At 45.7% G+C, this 27,637-nt stretch overlaps 2 protein-coding genes across 6 annotated transcripts in view; both read left to right on the forward strand.

Annotated features, from left to right (window-relative positions):
• Nucleotides 1-23,239, forward strand: part of kif21a (kinesin family member 21A) — a 29,285-nt gene extending 6,046 nt beyond the window's left edge. Inside the window, exons 2-35 of one of the 5 annotated variants that reach the window (XM_047050825.1) lie at nt 2,626-2,848; nt 3,982-4,164; nt 5,357-5,506; nt 5,747-5,878; nt 6,209-6,379; nt 6,831-6,946; nt 7,061-7,256; nt 7,676-7,865; nt 8,038-8,101; nt 8,361-8,564; nt 9,209-9,301; nt 10,200-10,287; nt 10,374-10,488; nt 10,717-10,905; nt 11,381-11,580; nt 11,825-11,932; nt 12,138-12,206; nt 12,352-12,500; nt 12,831-12,975; nt 13,075-13,269; nt 13,503-13,604; nt 13,901-14,066; nt 14,870-14,890; nt 15,710-15,767; nt 16,082-16,136; nt 16,227-16,426; nt 17,160-17,267; nt 19,022-19,158; nt 19,334-19,508; nt 19,834-19,998; nt 20,267-20,384; nt 20,486-20,656; nt 21,181-21,380; nt 21,685-23,239. In XM_047050825.1, coding sequence (XP_046906781.1) covers nt 2,626-2,848; nt 3,982-4,164; nt 5,357-5,506; nt 5,747-5,878; nt 6,209-6,379; nt 6,831-6,946; nt 7,061-7,256; nt 7,676-7,865; nt 8,038-8,101; nt 8,361-8,564; nt 9,209-9,301; nt 10,200-10,287; nt 10,374-10,488; nt 10,717-10,905; nt 11,381-11,580; nt 11,825-11,932; nt 12,138-12,206; nt 12,352-12,500; nt 12,831-12,975; nt 13,075-13,269; nt 13,503-13,604; nt 13,901-14,066; nt 14,870-14,890; nt 15,710-15,767; nt 16,082-16,136; nt 16,227-16,426; nt 17,160-17,267; nt 19,022-19,158; nt 19,334-19,508; nt 19,834-19,998; nt 20,267-20,384; nt 20,486-20,656; nt 21,181-21,380; nt 21,685-21,772 — 4,744 coding nt within the window. In that variant the 3' untranslated portion in view covers nt 21,773-23,239. The remainder of the gene's footprint in view (nt 1-2,625; nt 2,849-3,981; nt 4,165-5,356; nt 5,507-5,746; nt 5,879-6,208; nt 6,380-6,830; nt 6,947-7,060; nt 7,257-7,675; nt 7,866-8,037; nt 8,102-8,360; nt 8,565-9,208; nt 9,302-10,199; nt 10,288-10,373; nt 10,489-10,716; nt 10,906-11,380; nt 11,581-11,824; nt 11,933-12,137; nt 12,207-12,351; nt 12,501-12,830; nt 12,976-13,074; nt 13,270-13,502; nt 13,605-13,900; nt 14,067-14,869; nt 14,891-15,709; nt 15,768-16,081; nt 16,137-16,226; nt 16,427-17,159; nt 17,268-19,021; nt 19,159-19,333; nt 19,509-19,833; nt 19,999-20,266; nt 20,385-20,485; nt 20,657-21,180; nt 21,381-21,684) is intronic. The other 4 variants (XM_047050826.1, XM_047050827.1, XM_047050829.1 and 1 more) reach the window with 4 other exon arrangements.
• Nucleotides 23,240-24,583: 1,344 nt separating this feature from the next.
• LOC124488256 (copine-8-like) overlaps nt 24,584-27,637 on the forward strand; it is a 31,914-nt gene continuing 28,860 nt past the window's right edge. The window contains exon 1 of the mRNA XM_047050857.1: nt 24,584-24,833. Coding sequence (XP_046906813.1) covers nt 24,730-24,833 — 104 coding nt within the window. The 5' untranslated portion in view covers nt 24,584-24,729. The remainder of the gene's footprint in view (nt 24,834-27,637) is intronic.

The following is a 27,637-nucleotide window of genomic DNA, read 5'->3' on the forward strand; positions in this document are numbered from 1 at the left end:
CCCTTCTACCATTCCCAACCCCTCTACCCTCTCCCCTTCCCTTCTCCTCTACCCTTCCCTCTCTCCCCTTCCCCACCCCTCTCCCCACCTTCACTCTCCTCCCTTGTGGTGATGCGTCTTAATGATTTATTGAGTGAGTGCGGTGGAGCAGCGATGGATCCTGAGGGGCGGGGGAGGAGGAGGGGGAGGGTGTGAGGGACAGGTCAGGGCGTGTTCAGCCGGGGGGTCCTCGCTGCGCTAAGGATGAAAGAATCCCCATCCAAGCCCTGTCTGCGACGCGAAACACACTGGCTGCTGAACCTGGCGTTGAGGTGACGAGCGCCTAATCGCTCTGGAAAACAAACCGTGGTATCGGGTGTGCTGGAGGCATGTGTGAGGAAATCCCAGCTAAAACACAGCTTTGATGTGATTGATACAGAGTACAGAGTTGGCCCTCAACACAGGGCTTGGGGCTTCTGAGTTAAGTGTTCAAATACAAAACACTTGGTTTGTATGGGGTTGGTGTTGATCAGCACTCGGTGTCCTCTCTTATTCTCATTTCATGTCATTGGAATTCCACTGGAGTTTTTTTAAAGGTGCAAGTTAATTGTTCATGTCATGCCTCCAAATATATGATTTCCTGGATACATTCCCTATTCCTGGAGACAGTTCCGCCGAGTTCAGTCGAGGAGAGGTTCGGAGGATCACTGCAGAGCAGGGAGAAGCCAAGGACCCCCAGGAAAGAGGGGTGGAGAAGTGGGGTGGGGAGATAGTAGGCTGACATAGCCAGTCAGCGCCCCAAACAAAGACAGCCCTTGTGGTGATGGGAGGGGTGAACATAAACAGAACAATCCAAAGATTGTGCCGGAAGTGTTCCACTGGAATATGTGTTTTGAGATTTGACATGCAAGCAGTGACATAGTGCCTGCGTTCTACATGTGTTATGACAACCCTAACCCATAATAAGCAGTGTTGACGCCTCTGTTTAACCACACATTCACATCTAAGACAAAAGAGGATTAAAATACGTTTTTGTTGCGTAGTCTTTGGTTTAGAAAAATAAATGCTGCAGCTGATGACGCAATACTTCACTCTAGGCTATTTGTACTGTATTATGATTTTAAAGACAATCATTTGACATAATTTCATTTATTGAGCATATACTTTGATCGAATGCAACATACAAATAATGTTTATAGAAAGGAAAGCATCAAGCAATCAAGAATCCGAAATGTATCGTTCTAACAGTACAGAACTGTATTTTACAAGCCAGTACAAAAATAACATCACAACTACCAGGCACAATGCCACCATAACAACATCAGTTAAGCCTGTGCACTTTCAGATCCACTTTAACTTGGAGACTGCGTGAGGGCCAGTTTCATAATCAGCACAGTAAAGGGCATTAACGGTAGAAATAAAAAAAACGATCATGTCGCTGCGCCACTGCCTTCACAAAGCAAACACACCCCACCCTCGCTGCAGTTATCTGGCAACCCAGCGGACATCCTCTGACCTCCAGCCCGGGCGTTATTTCTCCTCCCATCCCTCCATCCTTTCCACCTTCCCTCCGTCCAGTGGGATAATCCCGGAGCATGCCTGGTGGCAGGGGTGGGTTCTGTGTCACAGACACAATGGCTGCTCTGTGCTCCTCTGCTGGCATTGTTCTCCCTGTGCCTGGAGACACAAAGCAGCTCTTATACACGGCCAGTCAGGAAGGCCCACTGTCAGGTGCTTGGTCGGCAGCACAGCTTGGCCCTTTAGCTAGCTTCATATCCATCGGCACAAGACTTAATATCAGGTTTGTGTACAGTAGGCTTCAATGAAGAGGAAAGAGCCTCTGTTTGAAAAGTGTACGGAGGTGGCGGCCTCCAGCAATGTTTCTGTCGGACTCCGTTTTGGGTGGGAGCGAGTAGGCCTGTCTCTCTTTTTTTTTTTCTTTCTTTTTGGGGTTTTGTTTTGTTAATGGTCTCTTGTACATCTGTCAATCAAGCGTCGCTCTGTTGCACTGCAGCACTCCTCTCACACTTGTGTCCACAGCAGCCTGGGTAATCCTCAGTCAGCTCTCAGCTGGCCAGCTTTCAAGAGGGCTTTGCTGACATTCACGGTTTGAGCTTAGTGCGACTCGCGCGCACGCACACGCGCGCGCACGCACATACACACAATGATACATACATGCGCAGCCAGCTGGCAGATTGAATGGAGCAAAATATTGGGTCAGAAGCACAGAGTACTGTGTGGACAGCACCTAAGGCCAAATGGTACTATAACACAAACTTGAATTAACACCATGACCTGCTAATACTGCTCTTTTTAAACTCATGACGGCACAGTCATATTTGACGCTTACTTAAAGGTTCTAATTGTGTGGTCTCATATCAGCAGCAGTAAAGGCATTGTGACTGTGTGATACCTGCATTGCCCGTTTTGGACCACTGTAGTAGAACTCCTTGTAAAATGGTTGCTTTAGTTTCAGGTTTTCATGCTCACGAAACACAACGTGTCCCTTCTCGGGTACATCATAAAACGTAATGGGGTAGCACTGGATCAGATAGACGATTTTAAGCCTTGTGTGACACATCTGAGCATGACCTTTCTCTCCTTCTTCTCTCTTTCTTTCCCTGTCTTGTGTTTCCCCTTTTCCAGGATCCGTCCTCAGCTGCCGAGAGAGAAGATCGAGGGATGTCACATCTGCACCTTTGTGACGCCCGCGGAGCCCCAGGTGATCCTGGGGAAAGACAAGGCCTTCACCTACGACTATGTGTTCGACATGGACTCGGAGCAGGAGAGCATCTACGCCAGCTGCACTGAGAAGCTGATTGAGGGCTGCTTTGAGGGTTACAACGCCACCATCTTTGCCTATGGCCAGGCAAGTAGGACGCTTGTGTTTCTTTCGGGGGGCGGCAGTTGGGTGAAGAGGCTGTGTGTTTTGAGAAAGGGTTGACATCCAGATAGGAAAAGGTGAAAAGATACACTCATCTCATTTCTAACCTTTTTCTTTGCATTGGTTGTCATTAAACCATTTGATTATTGTTGTCCTTAAACATTTTTGGCCACTGCTAAAAAGTACATTGTATTGGTTATAACAATGACTGCAGTTATGGCAGTCTTACTTTACAGACACGTACTACTAAAAGCACTTCTAAACCTTCCAGTGTGTGTAGAAATCGATGTAGGCGGCACTCAACAGTCTCGTAGTGTGTGTGCTGTGAGCTCCAAAGTTCTTTTCCTCTTTCTCTTCTCGCCCCCTTTGTCCTTGTCCACCATTTCAAGTTCTTACTTTCTTTCAGAGGGGTTTGTCTTCTCTGAGGCAGTCCCGGCCAACTGCAGGAACATTACTTACAAGTCTACCCCCCCCCCCCCCCCCCCTCCGCTGGTGCTCCCTGGGTTGCCTTGACAACCAAAGCCCACTCTAGTGCCTCTAATAGGGTTTGATAGAGCTGGGAAGTTCCACAAGGATAGAGAGGGGAGTACTGGAATCAGTGAATCCCACACACCTTCACATGAAGCATACATTTCTAATGTGACCCCCCCCCAGTACACCCATATATCCCAATCCTACTCCCTGGATTGGTGGCCTATTTATTCATTTTCGAATATATTTAATTCTGGTTGGCCCTGGCCCATAGTACAGGAAAGCCTAGCTGTGTTTAGTGGCTCATGTTTTTTTACTTGGACTAATCCAGCTGTAGCCCTGTGCTGCAAACTGACCCAGTCAGCTCCATCATTGGATTCAGCCTGCTTAGATTTTGTGTCAGATTTAGAGCAATCAATATTGCAGGAGAAAATGACCTGTATGTTCCCAGCCCCAATGCCCTGTATACATTTACAGTATAGTATACATACATTCATGCATTTAGCAAACACTTTTATCCAAAGCGACTTCCAAAAAAAGAGTTTCACAAAAGTGCCTAGGTCACAGATCATAACAACGAGATAGCCAATATACCCAATCTTAGCGCTCTAACTTTTCACGTGTTCTGTTACTTCTTCTACCCCCAGACGGGCTCAGGCAAGACCTACACCATGGGCACAGGCTTCGATGTGAGTCTCGGGGTGGAGGACCTGGGCATCATCCCCCGGGCTGTGGGCCACCTCTACAGGGGTATAGAGGAGCGCTGCCAGGCTGCCCGCGACCAGGGTCGGCCCGTACCCGAGTTCAAGATCAACGCTCAGTTCCTGGAGGTACAGTACCGCACGTGTCGTGCTTAACCTCCACAATGCAATATAAGACATGTCAAAACACGAAAAGACGAAATAATACAAGCTACAGTATAGAGGAAGCTGTTGGGATTCATTCATAGTTGTTGTGTACCAGGTTCTTTATTTACAATTACGAGCAACAACTCTGTTTCATAATAATCCAAACAATAAGGAACCTAGTGTCACTCCATACAAGTTTCTCCTCAGTTGGACACTCAACATTGCCGGAGAAGATGACTTGTCAATAAGGTTTTTTGGGCACAGCCTTCAAGTCGTTACAACAACTTTTCGTAAAAGGTCCAGGTCAGCCTTATATCGTTGACAGGGCTAGTTTAACAAGCTCCGCAAAACTGACACTTCGAAATAACTCTATCAAAAGCGTGCAGCTGCCGGTGAAGGGTTGGAGTGGACTGAGGGTCAGAAGGGCTTGTGTCTTGGTTGGGAGGGGTGACAAGAAGGGTTACTAGGAGCAGCGGGCAGTTGTGTTGGCTCGTCATAGAGAGTGACAGGGGCCCCCATGTGGCCAGACAGGTGAGCAAAATATTGATGCAGAACTAGAAGGGGCGTCCCGTGAATTAACTGTCTTTGCCCACGGTCAATGTAAACGTTACATTGGACGATTGTTGGTGAGGCGCCTAACTAAAAGCCCATTCGGAAGCCAGCAAAATAAAGCTATTAAATAAAAATACAAAAATCGGGATATAACCACTTTTCAAAATGATTATGCTATTTTTGGAAATGTGCTGGCGCTGTAACAACAAATTTGACCACATTGTAGTGTTGCACTTTTAAGTCCAAATATAACAGCCAGGTCCAGTGAGATTGTTCCCTTTACAGGAAGTCATCCCATTAACCTTTGTTTGCCAATATGACTGACAAGTCCTCTACCATTTACAAGTTGTTGACTTTTATTTCTATTAATTCAGGTTCTATGACTGGAGTGGCTAGAAAGAGCTTTCACAGTTTAAATAATAATAAGCAAGAAAGAATAAATGTGTAAAGGCATAAGGAGATCGTGAGTACAGATCACGTTGCTCTGGGTCAGGCCTAAACACTGGCTGAGAGGCCCGTTACCAAACAACAGAATCAAAATGGTGAAAATGAACTTCCTGTATGCTTTGTCATGTTACATGTGTTTGTGTGTGTTTGTGTGTTCCCTTTTTTCCCAGTGCAGCTGTACAATGAGGAGGTGCTGGATCTGTTTGACACCACTCGGGATTTAGAGGCCAGGAAGCAGAAATCTCACATTAAGATCCACGAGGATGCCAATGGAGGAATCTACACTGTCGGCGTGACAACACGGACAGTGTCCTCTGAAGCAGAGGTTTGTGTGTGTGTGATACATGTTTTCCTATCTGGATACTGTGTTTGTATGCATGTATGTACTGTATGCAGATACGTGTGTGTGTGTGTGTTAGCGTTCATGCGCTTTGAGCTCATAGACAGTGTGTGTGTGTGTGTTTGTCTTTAATTCTTTATCAACACCCTATCGTTGCGTGTATCTGCCCGTACGGTAAACCTGTCCACACCAGTAAGCAGTCCACTCTCTCCCCCCCCTCCCCAGATGCTGCAGTGTCTGAAGCTGGGCGCTCTGTGCCGCACCACCGCCAGCACCCAGATGAACGTGCAGAGCTCTCGCTCCCACGCCATCTTCACCATCCATCTGTGCCAAGTCCGCGTCTGCGCTAACGACAATGTATGCACAGCTGGGGTGGAACATCGTAATTGATTGTCATTCTGGCTTTCTGTTCGTTTGCATTGGTGTAGAGTAACTGTTATTATTGTTGCATGACACTACAGTAAATAGTGAAATGTTTGATACCTAAACACAATCTTGACCTGTTCCTAACTTTACCGTAATCTTAACCCTAACCATGATCATAACCTATTCCTACCGTAACAAGCTGTTGCCTATGAACAAATAAGTATTTACCAGTGTATCAAGTGTCTTCTACCATGCTGCTCTGTGCGGGAACTGCTTTCATGTTGTTGTACTAACCTTTCCTTTTCCTCTCAAATCCTGCAGCAAGACAACGAGACCGACAACAAAATCTCCAATGGTAACTCCGAAATGGAAGAGTTTGAGACGCTGACGGCCAAGTTCCACTTTGTGGACCTGGCAGGTTCTGAGAGGCTGAAGAGGACCGGGGCGACCGGAGACCGAGCCAAAGAGGGCATCTCCATCAACTGTGGACTGGTGAGAGACCGGGTCTTATCTCCACTAGCCTGTTTGAAAATACCAGAGAGAGGAGTTTTCCTTTCCTCTGCCATGCATGACAACATTGTAGACTTGCATATCAGAATATAGATTTGGAGTTGTGTCTTTTTATATCCGAATAGTCCTTTTTCTGGAATTCTGGGAAAGTAATGATTTTTAATACGATGCCGTAGGCGCTGTTTTCAACAATTAACATTATATCTCTGCATATGTTGTATCAGGCTCTGCACATGCAGTGACACAGCGCTTTCATGTTACATTCGATGTATGCTGTCATCTGGTGGTGTAGTTTAGCAATTACAACCATTGTAAAATATTTGAAAGAAGTGAGGTCCACTTAGTCGGGTTTTGTGATTTTTATAAGCAATCATTTTCAGTTGTTGTTTGTTAATTGTCTCTATTTCCATGTTGTGGTCTTATTCCTGTGCAGCTTGCTCTGGGTAATGTAATCAGTGCTTTGGGAGACAGGAGCAAGCGATCTTCTCATGTGCCTTACAGAGATTCCAAACTCACCCGGCTCCTGCAAGACTCGCTGGGAGGAAACAGGTCTGTTTTCGATTGCTTCTGCCTATGTTTGGTTTATATTGGTTCCCCCAACAGTAACATAGTGGAGGACTTGAATGACACAAAAAACCTTCCACTCTTTATCCTTTCCCCTAGCCAAACAGTGATGATAGCGTGCATAAGCCCTTCGGACCGCGACTTCATGGAGACTCTGAACTCGCTGAAGTATGCTAACCGGGCCCGGAACATCAAGAACAGGGTGATGGTGAACCAGGACAAGGCCAGCCAGCAGATCAGCGCCCTGCGCACGGAGATAGCCCGGCTGCAGATGGAGCTGATGGAGTACAGGACGGTGAGGAGAGAGAGGGAGAGGGAGGAAGAGAGAGAGAGGGAGAAAAGGGATGTAGAAGGTCGGGGAGGGAGGGTGAAAGTGATGAATAAAACATGAAATAATATTAATGATATGGAGGCTGGGAGATTACGAGGATGAAATCAATGTGTCTGGGGATGATGATGATTTGGAAAGTGGGTCAGAGAGTACCAAAAGCAAGCCAATTAGTGAAAGACATGGAGACACTGGACTAAATGAAGATAGGAAACTAAAATAAACACCAAGGAAAATATTTGTTGTCTTGAATATCGATATATACTTGGTGCACATATATATAGATGTATATAAATACAAAGTTATATATCAGGACTAAATTCATATATTTTCCTTGGTCTCTATTAACCATTCCCACAAGTTTTAATCAAAATCTTTCTCCTCAGGGAAAGCGCATGGTGGGTGAGGACGGCATTGAGAGCATCAGCGACATGTTCCACGAGAACTCCATGCTGCAGACGGAGAACAGCAACCTGAGGGTGAGGGTGAAGGCCATGCAGGAGACCATCGACGTCCAGAAGGCCAGGCTCACACAGCTGCTCTCTGACCAGGCCAACCAGACCCTGGCCAGAGCTGGTAAGGGTCTGTGTGTGTATTGCTTTGTGTGTCTGAGTGTGTGTGTATGTGTGTGTGCCCATGTGGTCATATTCCCACCGGGGAGTTCCTCTGTTGTGTTTCTTTCCGAGACTCAAATGACTCAGCCAAAGCTTCCTGTTTCCCTCTGTGCGTTTGGCCTACCTTTCCTCAGGAGAGGGAAGTGAGGAGATTGGGAACATGATTCAAGGCTACATCAAAGAGATCGAGGAGCTCAGGTACAAAACGGCACTTAGATACGGACAAAGACATTCATATCCTCCAGGATTTGTATCCTGTCATTAATAATCATCGCATGTAGTACAATACGCTACCTATAATATATCACTAATAATACATCATAATACAATGTATTACTCCCGTATGATATTTCAATCACTTAAATCCCTCAAACAAATAGTTTATTTGTACCTTTGCATACTGCACGTATACGCCCGACTCATCCCATGTGCAATTTATCTCCCATGCTCCTCTCAGGGCCAAACTCTTGGAGAGCGAGTCCATGAACGAGAACTTGCGCAAAAACCTGTCCCGCGCCTCCACCCGCCAGTCCTTCTACGGCGGGCCCGTCACCTTCTCCCAGGCCCTGCTGGCGCCCGAGAAGGAGACCTCCGACATCATCGAGATCGCCAAGAAAGACCTGGAGAAGCTCAAGAAGAAGGAGAGGAAGAAGAAGAAGAGGTAAAACCGGAGGAAGGGAAGATGGGATGGAGTGGTAGGGTACAGGGATGGGATGGGAGGGAGGGAAAGGATGGAGGTGATCGGTGCCTTTGAGTTTCCATCCAGTGTTCGCTCCTTACAGTATGGCAGGACTTGATTTAACAACAGTTTTTTTTGGAAGTTTCCTGCTTCCCACAATCTCCTACAGTATGCATTCCTTTGGGAACTTGCCTGACCTCTCATCTCTGTGAATCCTTCCCCTCTATGCATTAATTTCATTCTGCCTGTCGAGCAAGTAAATCTTGCTTACAAGGGGGTAGTTGGGAAATTCTGCTTACTAGGGTATAGGAGAATACTGCGTAGTAGTGAATCATGGGGAAATACTGCAAGCTAGGGGATACTGGACAGCTATTCAGATTGCTCTGCAGATTGAATTAAGAAATACGGGTGATGGTATATTGGTGGATGGTATTTGTGTTTTGCGGCCTTGAACTAGTTCACACATTGACCATCCTCAGTGAAGGTTAGTGGTCAGCTGACTTCCCTGATCCCTTTGACCTTGACTGTTCTTCCTCTCCTTCTTCCTGCTCTCCCTGCCCCTTCCCTCCTTTTCTGTTCTTCACCCCTCGTCACCTCTCCACGACCTTTGACCTCTCCTTCTGAAGACTGCAGCAGCTGCTGGCAGAGAAACAGAGGGAGGAGGAGGAGGAGGAGGTGGTGGTAGAGGAGGAGGAGGAGAAGGAGGTAGAGGATGCCAGGTTTGTCATGTTTTCACCCCCTTCCTTCCTCCCTCGCTTCCTCCCTCCTTCAAATTGCCCTCTCCTCGCTTCTTCTAATCCACCTTTTTGGTTTGACAGGCAGTCACACCAGGAGAGAAACCCCTTCTACTGTAGGAGCACATTAGCAGCCCTCCCTGTCACCTTTTCCCTTTGACCTTTAACCTTGCCACTGTGGAAAAGCTTGACAGGCTCCATTCATTCACACACTGATATATCCATAATGGCTCTAGTTCAATTATTAAAGAAACCTATTTGATAATTGACTCCAAATGAAAATAATCCATATCTATGTTACAAAACTGATTTGGATCATGCTAGGATTGTTCACAGTATGAAATATTTGTAATGATATTTTGGGAAATACAGTAGTATATATCTACTGTACTATAATATGTTACTAGTTTGGTACAATTTTTGCACTGTAATAATTGTACTGCTTTATTTTGCCTTTTTTGACCCATTTCTTTCAGTTTGTCCGTCAAGATGGATGGAAATGCCAGTTAAAACCTGTCCTTATTGTTAGCCTCATTGTTCTGTCCATAATGAGTACTAATAATAACCCAATTTTATTATTATTAAATGACCCCTATTTGTTTTAGAACTGTTCTTTTATTTTCTTCATATTTGTTTTGTGTAGGATTTTCCTAAACTGAATTAAGTTAAATTAATAATACACTCACTGTTTACATACATTCTCATTGTGTTTTACAATGTGCAATTAGTGCAATAAGTAGACCTTGTAAGCAATGTATCACTGTTGCCCTAAAACGCCTTCTGAAACTAGCTGTACAGTCATACAGTACATCTTGCTCTCTTCTGCATTAATGCCATAATGCTTAATGAACAGCATTTGACTCTCAGTCTCTCTATCCAATAGTGCCAGCAAGGAGGAGATCCCTGACAATGATCAAGATAAGGTGACAGAGAGGGTGCTCTCGGAACACACCAATGAGGAGGCTGAGACGGTATGATTAACAGCATCCTCACCCAATCTTTTAAGACGCCGATTGATCCAGGTTTCAGCATTGGATGCTCTCGTCTGGGCCTTTAGGAGCTCCAGGAAGGGAGTGACCATGAGGAAGGGGATGAAGAGGAGGACGAGGAAGAGGAGGAGATGGATGTGGAGGAGAGCTCCGATGACTCAGACTCTGAGCTGGATGAGAAAGGTACCGTAAGTAAACTGAGGGTCCAAACTTTGGCAATGTTTTCAGTGAATGCACAAGGACTCATTGTGCAAAGTGTTTTTCAATGCAAGTAAGATTATTTTTTATATTTGGGCCACAGTGTTTAATTAGTGTATACGACTAATATGCTCGTCTTACTGTGGATCTAATCTAACCTTTCCAGACAAAATAATAACCCATCATTCCCGGCAATCTTTTTCTGCTCTCCAGAAAACTTCCAGGCGGATCTAGCCAACATTACCTGTGAGATCGCCATCAAGCAGAAGCTGATTGACGAGCTGGAGAACAGCCAGCGGCGGCTGCACACGCTCAAACAGCAGTACGAGCAGAAGCTGATGATGCTGCAGAGCAAGATCCGAGACACGCAGCTGGAGAGAGACCGCGTGCTGCAGAACATGGGTAAGACCGTCAGGCTACGGGATCCACGACTGGGAGTCAGGTGGCTGAACGGGTAGAGCAGCGGGCTAGTAATCTGAAGGTTGCCAGTTTGATTCCCGGCCGGTGCACATGACGTTGTGTCCTTGGGCAAGGCACTTCACCCTACTTGCCTCGGGGAGAATGACCCTGTACTGTGTGTAAGTCGCTCTGGATAAGGGCGTCTGCTAAATGACTAAATGTAATGTAAATGCAACCGCAGCCCAAGAACATGAATAAGGCTGCGGGGTCCATGGGTTAGACCGTGTCGTCCGTGGTCACTGTCGCAATTGAACCGCGGGCGAGACACTCACGTTTATGTCTCTGCTTGACCGTGATTCTCAAATATTTATGTTCCAGTTTGATCTCACGACGCACCTCTTTTACTTGCCCTCTAATAACGTACCTCTTATTCGCACGCCCCTCGCGTGCCACCATCTTCTGCCCCCCCCCCCTTCAGGCTCAGTGGAGACGGGCTCGGAGGACAAGGCCAAGAAGATCAAGGCCGAGTACGAGAAGAAGCTCAGCATCATGAACAAGGAGATGCAGAAGCTGCAGTCGGCGCAGAAGGAGCACGCCCGCCTGCTGAAGAACCAGTCGCAGTACGAGAAGCAGCTGAAGAAGCTGCAGATGGACGTGACCGAAATGAAGAAAACCAAGGTGGGCGGTACTCCGGGCGCCGAAGCGCTAATGTGTCCACATATGTACCTGTGTCCACAGTCCACATGCTATCGAATGAGGGCACCCGAATGGGATCAACCTAAGTGGATTGTGGGTTTGAAAGTTCTTGTTTTGGGGGGGATTCGGCGCAGAAGTGAGCTGTGTGGGATCAGCTGTTGGAGTTACATTTGGGACATTGTTGTCACTTGTGATCCATCATTGTTGTCGGTTGTCTCTGCTCCAGGTGCGTCTGATGAAGCAGATGAAGGAGCAGCAGGAGAAGAACCGCATGACAGAGTGCCGGAGGAACCGAGAGATTGCCACCCTGAAGAAAGACCAACGCAAGCAGGAGGTGGGGGACATTCCTATTCAGTAGCAGAACAGATAAGAGTGCTGGCTTGAATTTGATACATTTATATTTGTTTGGGGGGGGGGGGGGGGGGGAAACAATGTCAGTTGTTTGTGCCAAGAAAGAATCCCGTTTTTCTTGAAATGATCACAAAGACTTTGTGAGAGTGCGTTCTCCAGTCGTTGATGGTGTTATGTTTCATTCACAGCACCAGCTGAAGCTACTGGAGGCCCAGAAGAGACAGCAGGAGTTGATACTGCGCAGGAAGACGGAGGAGGTGAGCAGCCAAAGTGTCCTTGGATAAACCAGCTCAAATGCTAAAATGACTCCCTCGTATGAAACGCTCTTCGAGAGCTTCTCTGTTGCTACGGTGGGAAGAACGTTGCCAATGCTCTGCGTGTTGGTGTGCATCTGTCTCTCAGGTGACTGCTCTGAGGAGGCAGGCCAGGCCCATGTCAGGGAAGGTCATCACGAGGAAGGCCGGCTTCCAGGAGTCTCTACAGGACTCCTCTTATCGCCCGGCCTCTGGTCGTTCCTACACTTCCAGCTCCACCGCTCCCAATGGAACCAGGTACGGTGTTTCAGGCTTTGTGTGGGCATGTGCGGGAATGCCTTCGAGCAAGTGCCGAGACTCACCGTGCTACAAATATGCGTTCTACTATGATTATGTGTTAACCTTTAAATAGCCATGGTGTTTGCTCACCTCTTTGTTAGCGGTATGTACGAAAACATTTCCTCAACCTTTAGTAATTATTTATTTGATTGTAGATGTTCCGTATGAGTAACTTTGTGTCTGTCTATTTACTCTTGTCTTTGTGTCAAAATGTATTTGGAGTATTTCGCGTGGCGTTTTAAAACACTGCCAAACGTAATAAGAACGTACTGTGTGGACGTAACCCAGGCACTACAACAGGAGGTCTGCTGGCGTGTACTCGACCAGGATATCCAGGGGCATGTGGCAGACCCTGGAGCGCCGTGTCTCTGACGTCATCATGCAAAGGATGACCATCTGCAACATGGAGGCCGACATGAACCGCCTCCTGAAGGTCTTACCACTCTCTCCCGCTGCTCATCCTTAACAACGTGGCCACCATGATCCTCAATGGCGTCACCGAGTGTTTCGTGTCCCTGTTTTGGCTCCCTAGCAACGGGAGGAGCTGACCAAGCGGCGGGAGAAGGTGACCAGGAAACGGGACCGGCTGGTAGGGGAGGGGCCCGAGGTGGAGAAAGCCGCACTTCCTCTGAGGGAGGAAGTGGAGGCGCTGAGCGCCAACATCGACTACATTAATGACAGCATCGCCGACTGCCAGGCCAACATCATGCAGATGGAGGAGGCCAAGGTGAGAAGGGTTGGGAGAAACTGATAGACAGAGAACCGGGACAGGCAGACAGGCAGGAAGATAATGAGGTTAGACCTAACAGAAATAGATGGCTGTCTTTCCTTTACCCTTTTTGTAACGACGACTCATATAACTGGATAGAGAAATAGTGGGGGGGGAAACCTATTTAGGAAATGTATAACTGAATGCATCAGATGGCGTGAACTGCTGAATAACTTTGCATGAATTTACAGGAGGAGGGAGACACTGTCGATGTCTCTGCTGTGATTGGCTCCTGCAGCCTGCCTGAGGCTCGCTTCCTATTGGACCACTTCATGTCAATGGCCATCAATAAAGTAACGTCCCTTAATCAAAACAACACTCATTATGTCATTTCTTTGAACCATAATTTGGTGATTAGTTAAATCAGTGGAAAGCAGCATTAACAAATAAACACACCACTTACCACTGAAGATTAATATCAACATGACAACATTAACCTTAGCACCTGGCAAGCTGTTTTGGGGGGTTTAAGTACCTTGCTTAAACAAACAATGGCAGGCAATTGCTGATTAGTACCCTTCAAACAGCAGCCTTTAACACAAACAAACTTTGCACATTTACCCTTTGACCTCACCTGTCCCATCTCCAGGGGCTCCAAGCGGCCCAGAAGGAGTCCCAGGTGAAGGTGATGGAGGGCAGGCTGAAGCAGACGGAGATCACCAGCGCCACCCAGAACCAGCTGCTGTTCCACATGCTGAAGGAGAAGGCTGAGTTCAACCCTGAGCTGGACGCCCTGCTGGGGAATGCGCTTCAAGGTGACGGTGCCCCACTTGTGGAGGTTATTGACACCACGCTGGCCCCTTCTGTTCGTGTGAAGTGTTTTACAAGGGCCCTTAAAACCCAACCTACCCAGTCCTGTTCTCAAGGTCCTGGTGACAGCCCTTGTTAAATGCCCTGCTCTGACCTATGGTTAGCTCAGTAGGCAAGCCAAGCAGTTGAGGAAGAAAATTTAATTACGAAGATCTCTGGTTGGTTGAGATAGCTGCTGTGGGCCTTACTAGCTTCAGTTTTCTTCCGCACACTGTTCAATATTGGGTAAAGCATCAAACGAAGGAAAAGTATTTTTGTGAACTGTCATTGTAGTTTTGCCGCTTTTCAAGGTTGGGGTTAAGTGATATTTTGGGCTTTGACCTTTAGAAACAAACCTGGGTGGTGGAGGTGAAACGCATGATGTGGCCTGTTGAGTTGCTTTTACCTGTGGCATCCTTCTGAAACGTTGCTGGCTAAAACGTAAAATACGTTTGAATTTGAATGAGTTTGAAATAGAAATTGGGGTCTCTTATAAAATAAAATGAAATTTTAAAAGAAGTTTGCAAACGCATTTTCTTGGTTATGAAACACAATTTTCGGTGTTATGCTGTTCATATTGGTCATATTCTACGTTTTTTTGTCAGTTTCTGGTCAGAAGGACGCCCTGTTCAAATAGATCCAGCACAGTAGTAGTTTTGTTTTGGGGTTTTTTTGCCTTGTTTTTCCAATATGGGGGACTGTGTTTTGATTTTAGTGTGGCCTTTTTTCTGTTCCCCCCCCATGTTGCCTTGATATTTTTTTACTGCAGAGCTAGGTAACATGCCAGTGGGTGAGTAAAGGAAACACCACTCTCCTATTATCTGTGTTATGACTGCATGCCCCCCCGCCCCCTGCCCCCCAAACTAACAAAATGACATAACATGAGCAGGTGCATGAAGTGTAACGCTACCAGATGTCCATCCATCTGTCTGATGACTTTCCCCTCCTGTCCCTCACTGTAGAAGAGCCCTCACACCTCCACCAGCCCCCCCCCCCCCCCCCCCCCCAGCTCCTCATGTGCTGTGATAGCAACCATGCTTTAGCACAGCTGCTAACGACCTCCACGCTAAGCTCCCGAGGAACAGCCGTTGCAGGCCGAACTGGGATGTCGGTCTGCGCCACAGCAACCAGTGAAGCAAACCTACGTCTTGGCAGATCGACAGGACTAATGATTCCTCTCCTCTTTTTTACCTAGAGACCTTGTTCTCCTGGTCATTCCCCTCCACCATTCTGTGCCGCGCGCCATAACTCCTCCCAACTGTCCTTTCTTCCACCTTCTGACTCCTCGCGTATTAAACTCCTGTTAGTGTAAAGCCCTGAACTTTGGTAGTGAACAAGGACCTCAGGGGTGACATCATCCAGCGGCATGGCGTTGTGCTGAAATTGTCTCCATCCGCTTTTCTCGTCCATTGTTACCACACTCTGTCCAATGAACAACCCTGTTGTTAACACAGTTCATAACAGTTTATCGTAACAGTCTGTGACATTAGGTCAATGACAAGTACGTCGACCTTCATGAAGTTGTTTAGAGATTAAACATTAAGAGAAAGTAAATCCGGATTCTGTACTGCTGTCAAGTCTTATATTTTTGGGTATTCTGGTTTCACAGAGAATGGAGATGACAGCAGCAGTGATGAGTCAGCACAGAGTCCTGCCATTGAGGGAAAGTAAGTGTTCTGGTTGACATAATTAGCTTTAAAGGGATAGTTCTCACAAATTTAAACGTCACCTCATCTTGTACGGTTGATACCAAAGAAAAAGTGAGTTGTCCGCAATGCAGATAAGGGGTCCAAAATAAATCAAACCTACAGTCAAACGAAAGTTAAACAGCCTTCAGACAACATTCAATCAAGTTACCTCTGATTTTATGGTATGATAAACTATTGGAAAAGTAAATATGAATAAAATGCAAATTGAGCCCCTTAAGTGTGAAGTTAATATACAGTACTTATGTAATTAGCGTAACTACATTCTGTTCCAGCTCTCTGGCATCAGATCTCATGAAACTATGTGGAGAAACTAAATCCAGAAGCAAGGTAGTATTTTCTACACTTCCTGTTCAGTGATTACACAGTGTGACTTTGCAAAGAATGACGTGTGTGTGGGGGGGCTTTCTTCCGACACAGGCTCGAAGGAGGACCACCACTCAAATGGAGTTGCTTTACGCCAACAGCGAGTCCGCCCTTGACACGCCCACTGACTTCTCAACCCCCATTCTGCCATTGGCTGAAACTCCTGAAGTGGGCGTGGATTTGGAGAACTATGGCCCATCTGTCAGGGACTATATGACTACTTCACCTGGCTTTTCCTCCAAAATGGGCAGCATGTAAGTCCATGCTGAGTCGCTAACCCACTAACATGCTAATTGTACAACAGGAAACTGCATGTTGATATTGCTGCTGTGCCTTTTATGTTCACTTTGCCTGACTTTGCCTGACATTCGTAACAATAAGCCACATCCAAACAATGGATGAAGGTGGAGTTCTGTAAGATGTGTTTCTTGAAAAGCATGATGTTTCCCTTAAGCTTTTTATATCAATTTGAATCAATAATGTATTTCTCACGCAATAAGTTCCCAGCTGAGACAAGCATAACCGTTTATGCGAACATAAAACCGACCATTGATTGTGCGGCTCTTTTATATCTTGCTTGATATCCTACCGTACTTTTCCCCTTGCAGTGTTTCATCTCCATTTACAGTCAATGCAGCTTTAAACATGAACAATAATCACTAAAATGCTGACCCGTCAGTTGCTGTGACGTTAACCGCTTAAAAAAACGACGTGGCTGAAAACTCACAGTACAGTGTCTTTCAGTGTACTGTAGGGAAATAAGTCAACTGTCTTGTTGGGGACCAAATGTCATGTAGCTGGGCATTTTGGGCAACGAAATGTCAGGTAACGAACAGTGTGTATGTGTATTGCATGGTCATCACCTCATTTAGCTTTCATTTTAATTTTTTCTTTGTTTTACATCCCTCTGTTATGTTTTACATCCCTCTGTTATGTTTCGTGTCTTTGTTGTGTGTCTTGCTTATGAATCCTAAAACTGAATATCAGTTCCGGCTTCAGACCTCCCTCAGGGGCAGGAAAGAGAGTTCCGGAACCTTCCCCACTCTCTCGCAGGAAGACTTATGACAAGGCGGCTAAGGTCAAGGAGATCAAACAGTAAGCAGTAATCAACAGTAATCTAAACTGTAAGCCTAAGTGAGGCCCAAAATTACATTTCGATAACTCTTTAACATCTCAAGTAATTACTCCTGCTTCACAAAAGCATGTGATTTCAAACTAAATTAAGAACTCACTTTGCCTGGTGTGATTGCCCTTCCCTATCAGGTTGTACACTGAATTTCAATATGTTGTTAATAATTTTATAACTTCCTCTACTTGGCATAGCTGATATATTGGACGTGGGTTCAGTGTTCAAGCTCTTAAACCTCTCAAACCCTGTGCTGCAAATAATTTTGCAATATATAAATATTATATATTGATGACAGCGCTAACCTACTTTTTCAAAATGTAATTTGAGCTTAAACTGGTGAGCTGAAAGGTGAATGAAAGCGGTTTCCTACTAAATCCTGAGTGAACAGACCATCTTTTGGCGTAGCTAAATCAAGACCACATGTACACGTGCATGCACAACTTAAGTGTGCAAAAAAAAGAACAAAAAGAATGCAGAGTTCACAAATTGGTTTTGATTTAATTTGGGCGAGTTGTATTACAGTGAGTGTGTGTGTGTTTAACTCCACACCCCCTACTTTTACAAATTTGACACCAACTGACAACACCCTTTGCACAACCAGTATTTCAGCTGCCCTCCCCCTCTGTCTATTGTAGCAGCTCCAACTTCAGGGGCCTTTCTCCTCCCCTTCTGCCCATCCCTGTAGCCAATACAACGTATTTAGCCGCTTGTCAGGGACCATGGAGTAAGACAAATATATTTAGTCATTAACATTTAAGATAGTAAACAATAAGTGGAATTAATGGTAAAGTAAATGTTAGTGAACATTAAAATGAATCAATACTATATTATGGGTAATAATGGTAGGCAATAATGGGACATAGTGATAGTATGAAACACTGGCACGCTCTTTTCTCTCTCTCTCTCTCTCTCTCTCTCTCTCTCTCTCTCTCTCTCTCTCTCTCTCTCTCTCTCTCTCTCTCTCTCTCTCTCTGTCTCTCTGTCTCTCTGTGTCTCTGTCTCTCTCTCTCTCTCTCTCTCTCTTTCTCTGTCTTCCCTCCTGTCCTTGCTTCACCACTTTGGAATTGTTTTCAAAGTTTACAGTTCAGTTCTTAGTTGATAGTTCATTATGGCACATCTTTACATGTAGGCATTGACTTCATTGATGGCATCTTACCTGTCTAATAATGATCCACCCTTCTCGAAAACATCTGATCGATGCCTAATGTGAATAGAAAAGCCTTAGTTGCCATTGATATGTGGAGACTCCCCACTGCTCTGTTTTAGAACTAGACCACTGTCTTGTCACGGGTCTGAGCTTCTGACTGAAGGTCTCAACCTCAGTCAGTATACCGTCGTGTTGTGAAATAGGTTTCAAGTGGCTCATCGGCTTCGGATACAGGTAGTCTTTGAACTGTTGCTTTCTACTGGATCCAATTCTTGTCTGTCTGTCACATTCGGAGCCTATTTGGGTTTGTCATGTTTTCTGTGTCTGGTGACTGCAGCATGACAAAGGCCAAGCGGGTCGCATGCACTGCGCCGTGGCTCATTGTGCGTGTGCAGCATGCCTTTAGGATTCTGTAGCCTGTATGTTTGAGCTGCACGCTGGATCTCTCTGTCTTCTCACTCTTTACATGATAACTGATGTGCTACTGGAGGGTTCCCCAAATAGATGTCTGAACCAAACGGTATGTTCATTTGGGTTTGTGTGTGTGTGTGCCCTTACCTCTCCTCTCCCCAGAGGTGTCATCAACCCTCTCCCGTCCTCCAAGGGCAGCCGCTGGTCCACGCTGCAGTGTGTCCACGTGGCGGAGGGCCATCCCAAAGCAGTGCTGTGTGTAGACTGCACCGACGACCTGCTCTTCACCGGCTCCAAAGGTCCCACTTCCTTCGCCAACTTTATGCTCGCTTGCTTTCTCTTTCTTTCTTTCATAATACACTTATTTTTTTTTCCCAGTCTTATTTATTGATTGGTTGGTTGAGTTATCCTTTCTGTTGCTTAACGTGAGACTCGTCGGAAAAAACTCCCGCCCTCTCCCGTCATGTGTCTTAGACCGGACATGCAAGGTGTGGAACTTGGTGACGGGGCAGGAGATCATGTCGTTGGCTGGCCACCCCAACAACGTGGTGTCTGTGCGCTACAGCTCCAGCCTGGTCTACACCGTCTCCACCTCCTACATCAAGGTGTGGGACATCCGAGACTCGGCCAAGTGCATCCGCACCCTCTCGTGAGTGTCTCCTCTTGGGTCAAAGCGCCGGCTGAACGAGTACAGCATGTTACAGTGTAGCACAGACATTGTGGATAGTTGATCTCTGGGGAGGTCTCTGGTGAGTTGATATGGAATGCTTTGGTCAGAACTGCAAGCAATTCTCTTAAGGCCATTTTATTTTGGTATTTCAATACCATTGTCTACCCGCCATACATTTAGTCATTTTAGTCATTTAGCAGACGCTCTTATCCAGAGCGACTTACAGTAACTACGGGACATTCCCCATTCCCATACATACTGTACCGTTAGCAGTTTCATTCATATTTTTCTTTGGTTGCCGCAGGTCTTCTGGTCTGGTGACTCTGGGGGATGCCTGTGCGTCCAACACCAACCGCACAGTCACTATTCCTGCGGGAGAAAACCAGATCAACCAGATAGCCCTCAACCCCAACGGCTCAATCCTTTATGCTGCAGCTGGCAATTCTGTTAGGGTCTGGGATCTGAGGAGGTACAGTATACATGGAATCCATTTATAAATAAAAGCTTGATTCATTCAATAAATACAGTCTCTTTCACCATTGCTGTAGTTCACCTCGAGGGTTTTTACTTAAATAAATGTTCCACTCACCTTGGTTATTGACAGACAGTTCAAGCCACTTACATGACAGGTATTGTCATAAAAAGCTTTTTTTCCAGAGGTAGGGAAAAAGTAGACAAGGGCTTTAATGCACCACCAGTAAAAAATGATAGATTTTGTGATTAAATTTTTTGGGCAGGTTTGTGTCCACGGGCAAACTCACAGGTCACCTGGGCCCTGTCATGTGTCTGACTGTGGATCAGACAGGTAGCGGTCAAGACTTGGTCTTCACCGGATCCAAGGATCACTACATCAAGGTTTGTGTGTGTGGTGATCTCTGTTTGCGCTGACATTGCATTACCTGACTCTCTGTAAATGCGCGCAATCACAAATCCTGATCTGATCGTTGTGTTGCCAGATGTTCGACGTGACTGAGGGGGCTCTGGGTAGCATCAGCCCCACACACAACTTTGAGCCCCCCCACTACGATGGCATCGAGTCCCTGGCTGTGCAGGGGGAAGCCCTCTTCAGTGGATCAAGAGACAATGGCATCAAGAAGTGGGACCTGGCCCGCAAAGACCTGCTTCAGGTGAGGGAGGGAGGGAGGATGGAAAGAGGGAAGTAAGGAAGAAAGAGTATAGAAAGGAGAGAGTTGCATCTTAGATGGCGAGTCATTTTACTGATGGATGAGTCTGAAGCTTTCTTTTGAATGTAATCAGTGAACTAAGTTGATTTCATCTTCGCATTAGACACACATTCATAGTCTGACCACTCAGTAAACTGTAGACTGAGTCTCTTAGACTCCCCTGTAATGGTCAATCACATTGGACAACCTTCCCCTCATTACCCAATCACATTCAAGTAATATCATAAGACCAGTTTTCGATTTAAACAATAACTTTTATCCATCAATCTTATCGGTACCGTATACTATTCTGAATGAGTATTAAGCAACCCATAAATATACATATTGACATATAGCGTCTGCTAGGCTAATAGAGAAAAATAGAAAAACAGATACACAGAGAATGGACCTCCAGAATGAAGCCGCAAGAGTGTCCTTGACACAAATCGAAAATACGCTCCCTTTTCCTCCATGTCGTTTGCCAATAGCAAGTGCCAAACGCGCACCGCGATTGGGTGTGTGCCCTGGGGGTGGTGCCTGGCTCTCCGGCTCTGCTGAGCGGCTGCAGAGGCGGCGTGCTCAAGCTGTGGCACACAGACACCCTGGGGACCCTGGGGGAGCTGAAGGGCCACGAGAGCCCCATCAACGCCATCGCCACCAACAGCAGCCACCTGTTCACCGCGTCCGAGTGAGTCACGAAGCGACGCGAGCGCGCACGCGCTCACACGCAGGCTCGCGCGCGAAGCAGCACACACACACACACCAACGCACACACACAGACACTGGAACTCGAACACCGTGAGATACAAAACGCGATACATCTACAATGTGTTGTTAAGAAACAGTGGTCTTCTCTCCTGGCGTCTTTCACCATTACAAACGTGAGGCGTTGTCCTCTTCTCTCTCTCCTGTATAACGGTCAAATGTAACAGGAAACATGGAGAATGCTGGCTTTATACTCACGCAGGTTTCTCAACATTTTCCATTGACAGTGACCGGACAGTAAAGATCTGGCGAGCTCGAGGTGGCATGGACAGCACCTTGGACACGGACAACGCCGACGAGGTGGCCAGCAACTGAACCACAGAGCCACCGCCTGGTGTCGCCCCCTGCTGGACATGAAAAATGCAGCCTGTGACACTAGCTGCCTTCTTGCACTTTGATGCCTATTTTTTGGAATCTTAACCCCCCTCGCTGTTGAACCAATGTAACCATGACAACTAAGCCTGCATAGGTGGAAACGGGATTCCCGGTTTGACCCCAGACCCGACATTCTTCCCTTTTAGCAGAATAAAACCCTCCTTTGTTCTTGCTGAACACAAACTTAGCTTCATTCTCATTCACCGAAGTCACACTCCCATACCCACTCACACGAAACATACAGAATGGATCTGCTCAGTATGTACTGAGCCTACCGTACATGGGTTACACACATGCACACAAACAAACACACACACGCACACACTCGTACACACCCTCCAATGGAAGTGCAGACCTTGAGTGTCCAGGAGGGTGAGCAGGTTAGGTAGGGGAGAACATGATCACCGGAGCTGTGAGCTGGCCTCCATGTCCCGGTTCTCCAACACCACGTCCCATAAACACGCTCTGCCCCATGTCCCCCTCGGCACCTTACCCACAATCCTCATGGCTTCACAGCACATCCCCCTCCCTTCACATTTCTGTATTTTCGCAAACTGCTTGGCTCCGTGACCAAAATGTGAAACCTCTCATTGATGTACTGTACTTGTTAACCCTTAAAACTGTAGTCTTTCTCTCTCTCACATGCAAATGTTTTGCTTCTCTGGCACTTACATATTACTAATTGTGTGTGTCTGCACTCACTGTTCCTGTGTATTTCATATGTGTGTTGTAATGTAGGATTCTTTGCGTGTACTGTTACAGTTCCAATCCTTAGTCCCCTCTCTAACATGTTTGGAACTAACACACATATGCTGCTAAGTTGTTTGCTCACCTTTGACCCTTAGGAGGCTTCAGTATTGGGCTCTGAGTTAGAGCCATCTGATTCAAATGTTATTGTACTGAGTGTGACATGTGCAGGGGCCTTTTTATCTGTACCTGTACTGTAAACATTAGCCATGGAGAGCGGATCGGTGTCTCCCCTCTGAACCCAGAGCATCCCTGTGGAATGTGGCTTTGCTCCGTAGCGGTTTCGCATTTAAACCATTTTGTGACGATTGTGTGGGCTGTGAGTACATCGAGTGGTATACTAGAAGGCTTTGTTCCGTTCTGCTGAATGTTTACAAAGAAGCACTAATGAATGGCCTACTGACTGTATCTAAACAATCAATGGTCAATGTTAGCTTTAGTCCACCTGAATTAATTTCGCGTGGAATCCTGTGGGCCAGAATTGAGAGAGGAGCGGCTAGACACACTGCAACACTTTCAATTGAAGCCTTTATCATTGAGTCTATTGGTAGTGGTCAGATTGTTTTGCTTGGTGTTCTAGTTGGCATAGTCAAAAATGACTGACTCGATAGTGATTCTAATGTCAGATGCCTGGTGAAATAAATGTCATCTGTCAAAAAACAAACCTGTGTGCTGTATGTCTTACCTGAAACAATGTTTACATCATGTAAAACACATGTTTATTACATGTCATACAATACGGAATTTGATCTTATTTCACAGGTTCCTTACTCCTTCTATGAAGCAATCAGTAGCTTGATCGTACAGTTGGTTTAGACACTGCTAAGCTTTCAAGTGCCCGGTGAAATCACATCACTGGTTCCTCCTAGAGTGAAGATAAAAAGAAAGTATAGCTTTTAAGTGCCTGTGTAGAGGCTTTGCACACGTGCCAGTGATGTTCCACAAGATGGCAGCAGTGTTCGAGCAGGTGTTCTGAAAGGAAAAGGACCAGCAAGGATGAATGTGTGTTTGGCAGCAGCAGTGTCAAAGACGAGACTGGCTCTGTCGGTCTGCAGGTGTGGGTGTATGTCTGTCTGTTGACTAGTGAGCATGCACATACACACACACACACAGCTTTTTTGCATATTCTAGCACAACCATTATGTTTTGGGAACTTTCAAAAAGTTTATAAATATGAACATTCTAAACCCCAGAATGAAATGGGGTTAGGGTAAGGGTTAGCAGTATCTTCCCTCATATAGAACGTATGATAGTGTAGGGAACTCCAAGTCTTGTTATTTATGGAGTATCTAATTGTCACAAAGTGTTCATAACTGCATGAGCTGATGGAACTGTACACCTTTAGATTACTATAACATACCCCTCTTTGGTGAAGTGTCAGTCAGCTCTCAGTGGGTGCAGGTGTGACCCAATCTTATTTTCCTAATTTGGCAATTGATCAAATGTTTGTCATACTGATTAAAATGAATTTGGCGCAGGTGTCCTTGTTTATAGCTCACAGAGTTACGCCTGGTAGAATAACCTTATTAATTGGCTTTCGTGCATCTGTCGTTGTCTTTTTTGCCGCTGTCAAAACCCAAGCGAGCGTAAAAACCAAGTGAATTGACATGCAATATGATTGTTGCAACCTGATGTACTTTTGACATTACACCTGCCTATCTAGTTCATTGACTGTCACCATGTCTGCTAATGTTATATTTCTTAGAAATTAACCTATTATTACCGAAACTCTCAGACTGGTTCCTCACAATATTATGTATGTATTTTGACCAGGTTCGGGGAGTAACCTTCAATAGAAGGATATATTATTATAGGAGTTGTGCACTCTTCTAGTATACATTATTCTACAAGCTAATACATGAATTGTATTTTCATCTCATCTTATTTAGAAGAACGGACCTAATTTAGGTAGAAATATCTCTGTTGTGCCTACGGGTAATTAAACAGTCGCCTCCTCCTGCTCTTCCCGCCCTTTGAATTGACATGGACTCCCATTCAACGTTGAAGGAGAGGAACCTCGAGACGGTCCGGCGCACATGTACGACGCTCTCTGCTGTGGTACAGAAGCTGCAGTTTCCAAACGCTTGCCACGACGACCCAGGTTCGTGTTTTCGTCCCCATGCTGCCGATTAAGCACTGGATAAAGGAATATGTCGACTACTAGTAGCTTTATGAACATGGCGTTTATTGGAGACTTTGATCCTTTCACCGCTGCTATTCCTGCCACCAAAGTTGAGCTCACAGTGTCGTGTCGGTGAGTAGAGGGATTTTTAAACCATTCTTTCAATTTCCAAACACTGTTATGCTGGAGGATATGATTGTGATTTGTGTCCATAATTTAACATGAATAAGTTAATTTGATTTATGCTGTGCGTGAACGGCGTAGCTGTAATAAAAAACAATAAAAGGAGAAGCTATCGTATCATCATGGTAGTTATACATGAATCCCTGTCGTTTCCACACCCAGATCAGTTCATCAGTTCATCAGTTCTATGCATTTACATAGAAAACATGCAAATACTTTGTACCGTTTAACCTAATAGAGAATGAGGATGATTATTTGGTAATGGTATCAAAGAAACCTTCTACTCTTGGCTACTTATCTGGATAGGTTTGGAGATATTAACATTTGGCGCATTTGGCAACTCATTAACAACAACAAAATGAGTTAAAGACGAGGGAAGCTAGGATAATTTGGGATGCTTACTCCGCATTTTCCCTTAAAGAGCTGTAGCCCAACTTCCAGTCAGATACAACTGACTGTAAGCAGCTGTCTGTGTTGCGTAAGAGCCACGCGCGTTCCTCACCCTCAGGACTTCCTCGGTTGAGGTTTCACCAGTGTTGATGCTGCTGCTGCTGCTGGTCTCAAGAACATTCATGTACACTTACTCCTCAACAAAAGGTGCACAGACACTCAGCATTGCCCTAATTTGAAGTCCATTATTCTCCCAGCATATCACTTAAATCTTTGTGTGCAAAGCCATTCTTTTGAGATATATGTTGTCTGAGGTTGGCGTTCTTAAATGTCATGTTTAGGGTACTATGGTTGAAGCTTTGAGCACAACAGTATTACAGTCAAATGCCCGAAATTACATTTGACATTACATTGCATCTTACAACAACATAGAGGTGAAATTAATCCTTGTTTATTTGCGCAGTGAGCCTGTTGGACAATGATACTGATTTGAATACAATCATAAATAACATGACACCATTTGTTGAAATGTCCACTGAAAATACGAAACGAGAAAAACAAAATGACACCATCAAATGACTTTGATTTCATGGCGTAGTGAGACGGAAGAGATAACACTTTGATCAGCTCCCTCTTCAAATCTGTGGGCTACACGACCAGCTCCCTGCACTTTACATCAGTGTGATCAAACTGTATCTGCCATCTGCTGGAACAACATCCTGTCTACTCTCTACATCTCTGACGACTGATGAGCGGCTATCACCCTTGATCACCAGCGCTCAATAATACATGCAGAATTTCCCTGACTGTTGGATGAAGCCCTGGCTGCTTTTAAGGGCCGTTTAGATTTACATTTACATGTATTAATTTAGCAGACGCTTTTATCTAAAGCGACTAGCAAGAGAGAGCTTTACAAAAGTCCATAGGTCACTGATCATAACAACGAGATAGCCCCAAACATTGCGGGCAGCCAAAACATGAAGCATACATTGTGAAAAAAACTAATAAGTGCCAAAGGGAAGAACCATAAGAGCATGTAGTTAAACAAGTTACAATTAAACAACATGAACCTCAAAAAGTGGAAGAGTGTACCTGTAGAAAAGCAATCAACAGTCAAATATTTCACAGCGAGTAAAATAATTCAAATCCGTTACAACTAACCAACAAGAACAGCAAGTCTCTCAATAGGAGTCATTGTGATCCTGGAGGAAACTAGCATCAGGTAAATCAGGTAGATCAAACAGCGTTGGGTAGAGGGAATATTTTTTATCTAGGAGAGTGTTTCAGTCTTGTTATCTCTGCTACTGTCATCTCCCTGAACCGTGGGGGGCAGATAGACGGTCTCACGGTCAACCTTTGGGCACACAAGAGCCGGAGAATTCTTTTGAAGAATTGACATGTTGCGACAAGGCTGTATTGAAGTCAGGCACCCACCTGCAGTGAGCTAGGTCAATATGTCACTGTGGATAGTTCATATTCCTTGAGAAAGGTGACAAAAGACTGTCTCCTGTAAATTGAGGTTATTCCTGTACAGAAGCCACATGCAACAGCAATACATTTGTGACATTACAATGTGTCCTACCCCAGCTGGTGATCCGAGCTACCCCAGATATTCTCCAAGGAACATGCTGCACATGCTTTGGAATTATTATTGTGAGTTAGTAGCAGTGTGCATTATGTTTGTAGAAGAAGCTGTTTTGACACTGCAGTTAGTCTGTGTTTCCTTCTCCGTGGGGATATGACAGCGCTGTAGAATGGACCGCGCAGTTATCAATGGTACCTGCATGGGTAGAACAGCTACCCTCTCCAGATCCATTTTAATGTATTCATTTAGCAAACACTTTTATCCCCGGTGACGCACAGGGGGGCATTTGAACAGCAGACCTCTTGATCTGCAATCAAGTGCTCTTCCGCTGAGCTATATCCATCCCAATTTTCCATGTACAGCCTCAGCATAATACAAGCACCTTGCAGACTCTGCAAGAATGAATCCCACAGAACATCAGGGGCCTCTTGTCCACCCTGGAGATGATAAAGTAGTAGGTTCATATGATGACATCAGGGTTTAGGAGGTCAAAGAGGGCTTAACGGTACACAGACAATGGCATGGCAAATCAGCCCATGGGTTTCCAGGGTAACGGGGAACAGTGGCGGCAAGGTCGTGCCAGTGGCATAGGGGCCCGACCCAGGGGGGGTCATGTTGAGCGGCCACGATAATGAGCTTTTGAAGGAACCATTTGGTCTAATTAAGGCGCAGTCAGCTCCTCTACTTTAACTCGTTAGCGGAGAAGAGATTGCCTCTATCGCTTTCACACACTGCCTCTTACTGCAGCTCCCTCTCCACCTCCGCCACCCACGCAAAG

Source organism: Hypomesus transpacificus, unplaced genomic scaffold (genome assembly GCF_021917145.1).
Source record: "Hypomesus transpacificus isolate Combined female unplaced genomic scaffold, fHypTra1 scaffold_129, whole genome shotgun sequence".
Taxonomy (NCBI): Eukaryota; Metazoa; Chordata; class Actinopteri; order Osmeriformes; family Osmeridae; genus Hypomesus; species Hypomesus transpacificus.